Source organism: Cnephaeus nilssonii (assembly GCF_951640355.1).
Source record: "Cnephaeus nilssonii genome assembly, chromosome: 16".
NCBI classification, from domain to species: Eukaryota; Metazoa; Chordata; class Mammalia; order Chiroptera; family Vespertilionidae; genus Cnephaeus; species Cnephaeus nilssonii.
In genome coordinates this window covers 22,220,972-22,224,474 of record NC_137087.1, presented here as the reverse complement: position 1 = coordinate 22,224,474, position 3,503 = coordinate 22,220,972, and the positions used below count along the sequence as shown (strand labels likewise).

Below are 3,503 nucleotides of genomic sequence, written 5' to 3'. Positions count from 1 at the left end.
TTCTATTTTTTTACTTAAGATTGTTTTCCCTCAAAGTAGTCCAAAAAAGGGAGAGGGGGAATTATTTTCACAGCAATCAAAACCATTCACAAGATCCATCTATGAAATCTGCAAAATACTGCTAAGAAGGGGGAAAGGAAGACAATCAAATCATCGTGTCCATAGCCTGGTGATGCAAAATAAAGTAACGTGAACGTTTGCTAATTTTATGCTAAGAATGCATCCTTGGTCACCGAGAGGCCCTGCAGATACTGGGCAAGGGGGCGGGCTCCGGGGCTCGATCCCCGCACAGCACCCGGCGGGGCCGCGCGCCCTAGCTGGCCATCTGGAAGGGCTCGGGCTGGAAGCCGAAGAGCCTCTGACCGTAGGGCTCGCTCTCGCCCGGCAGCTTCGCGCCCGCAAACGGGAGGTAGGGGTCGCGGCCGAAGTGCTCACAGTGGAGATTGACCCAGTCCCGCTCCGAGCCGAACCGCTCGGCCTCCGCCAGGATGCGGGTCAGAGCCATGATGTAGCTCAGCGCCATCTGCAGCGTCTCGTACTTGGACAGCTTTTTGTCCTGGCCCCACTGCGGCACCACCCGGCGCAGCCGGTCGAAGGCCGTGTTGAGCCCCTGCATGCGGCGCCGCTCGCGCGCGTTGGCCGCCAGCCGCCGGCGCGCCGCGCTCTCCAGCCGCCCGGCCCCGGCGCACGCGCCCGCGCACTCGGCGCCCGCCGCGCACGGGGGCCCGGCGCGCGCCCCGGCCGCGGGGTGGCCGGGCTTGCAGGACTTCATCCCCCGCGGGAAGGAGGGGGTGCGCGTGGGCTGGTCTGTGCAGCGGCTCCCCGAGGCGGCTCTTCTTAGCGAGTAAGTGACACACGCGTGGCACCAGAGTTTCCAGCGGGAAGCGCGGGCGCCGCCTTCTGCCCTCTGGATAGCGGAGGTCTCCTCACTCGCCCGGAGTTAGGGGAAAGGCCGAGGCTGAAGAGAAAGTCATTTTCCCAACGAGAAGGTGGAAAAGAGAAGGGAGGCTTCTTGGGAGCAGAGCGGAGTGTGGGGGGGTGCCTTTCAAGTCCCCTGGGAAGCCCGAGCCCCCTTTCCTGGAAGGTGGACGCTTTGTGGAAGCGCAGCGAGGGAAGGAGCGCACTTTCCGCAGGAGCTGGGGGAGGATGCTGGCTGGATCGTGGAGGGAAGAGGATTTATAGGAGAGGGCTGAAGGAGGGAACAGGTGGTGGCAGGTGGGCGGGCGTCCCTCGGCTTCCATCTCAGCACCTTCCTACCCTGGGAACTGCGGGGGGGAGGGGGGGGGGCGGGGAGGGCGGGAGAGGGGGGACGACGCACAGCAAAATCCTGACAGTACAGCCCTCGTCTGTTGAAGTTTCTCCAAAGCTCTGTCCGACAGTAGCGCACCATCTGGAGTGGCCTGGCTGTCCCCAAAAGAATAACAAGGTGGGGGTGAGGGGAGAGCTTGGTCCATCTTTTCCCACATCAGCGGGCCGCTCACATATCAAAAACTTAACCGAGGCTTTAAAGTTATTAGAAGTCATTTGCATGGACTTGTTGGTCTTGGAATTATGAGCTGTATCCGTTTAGTATAAGGAGATTTAGCTTTGTCGAGATGTGTGACAATTTTGGATAATGCTGATCTAATGTGTTGACATTTTAATTTTAGCTATTAAGTTGGGGCAAGTTAGCATATTGCAGTCCTGGAATTTTACTGTGCGAACCATTTGACTGTTTTCTGCAGAATAATTTGTTATAACATATCAAAAGATGTTAATGATATGTCAAAAATTTATATTATTCTCCTTATATAATTGGATTGCATGAGTTTGGGATACTTAGGCAAATTAATTCAGAATCTATACTCTATTTCTCCTGACACAGGTAAATAAATGTTTTGGGGACATACATTTAGGATGCTAGTCCCTTCATGATTTAATTTGACATTTAAATCTAATAAAACTAACCATAATGCACATATATGTGCAACATGGAAACATCTAAGTAATTCGTGAGATTTTTAAAAAGTAGCTCCTAATAAAAGGGTTGTTCCCCCCCCACACCCCCACCTCATAAAGCTGTAAGTATTTCATACTACTTGGTGTTTCAGTTGTGTCAGCTGTCCTCAGGGACAATAATGAAGCACGATTTCCACTATTGATAATGATGCACTGATTTATACAGAGAATCCATTCGCTTGATTCTCTCATCACAGCTTCTTTCTAGCTCTTAGGGAAAAGTAAAGTGGCAAAGAAACCCACTCCACATAGATTCAAGCCAGACTCTTTCTGGATTCTAAAGGGAGACCCAATATGTTCCTTTTCCCTTTTGAAATATGGGTTTGTCAGCATTATTCTCAGCCATTTTTATTTAATTACATTCCCAACAAACTCTCACCATCAGGAGTCTTTTAACTGGGACTTGCGTCCCCCTCATTGCCGCAGAATGGAACCCCTTTGTGACTGCCCTGACTCCAAGTCCAGTCTTCCCATAAATAGTTGATTAATCCCCAGCTGAAGCAAGGACAGTGACATGAAGTTGAGTAACATGAAGACAATAGAAGGCAATTGAACATTAATGATCTCCAGCATGGCAGCTGTTGAACACAGACTTTCGCATGGACCCACTCCGCTCTGTTACTCTGGGTCTTAACAGGCTTGGTCAGGAACAGTCGTCCTGTGACAGGAAAGACTTCTGTTATTTAGTCACCAAGATGTCAAATATATTTTTTGAGTTTTTATGGAAATCTTCCCTACTAATGCTATTATTTCTCATGTTCATTTATTTCATCCCTTTCCCCCAAGGAGCCGCCTCTGTGTTCGTCTTTGGAATATTTCCCTACATGCTATGCACTTACTCTGGACAGTGATGACCAAAGTGCTAATGAGAGGCGTGATTTTGCAGGCAGGCCATGTAGTCGCGGTTGGTGAGATTATAGTCCGTGCACCAAAAGAAGCAAAAGCATACCTTGAAGAGAAGGAAACATAGCAAGCAGGATGCACACAGCACAGCTGTATTCGAATATAAACTAGCAGATATCTATACCATGAACTTGATCAAAGGAGAGTACTGCTGCAATAAAGGGTCCTAGAAGGCATATAGTAACATATTTCCCAAAGGGATGCTGATTTGTTAGTACTATAAAGATTCTGGAGAAAAAATTCCATCCTCATATAAGTTTGGGAAACATATTTGCTGTCTCTTGCTTGGGGAGCCATGAGCAGAATTGGTACAGTAAAGTTTCTAAGATGTCCAGAAGTAAATAAGCCCATTGACTCGTGTTTCCTATACTTTCTTGAACACAGGACCTTTTTTCCCCCTTGGGAAGGCCTATTAACAAAGTTCCTTGGAACACGCTTTTTCCAAACTTGATCTAGGACCTCCCATTTATTTTATGGAGGAGGAGACTGAGGTCGGAGACTAAACACTATGCTCAAAGGCACTGGGCAATGTAATGGCTGAATTAGGATAAGAAGTCAATCTTCTGTGTCCTTTGATTTTAGAGGTTTTAAAATTATGAGAT

General features: G+C 49.0%; 1 protein-coding gene across 1 annotated transcript; it reads right to left on the bottom strand.

Annotated features, from left to right (window-relative positions):
• Positions 1–313: 313 nt before the first annotated feature.
• ATOH7 (atonal bHLH transcription factor 7) lies at positions 314–772 on the bottom strand (the record flags this gene model as incomplete). Its single annotated transcript, XM_079794198.1, has 1 exon — positions 314–772. The coding sequence occupies one exon, from the start codon at positions 770–772 to the stop codon at positions 314–316; it is 459 nt and encodes a 152-aa protein (XP_079650324.1).
• Between the last annotated feature and the right edge of the window lie 2,731 nt (positions 773–3,503).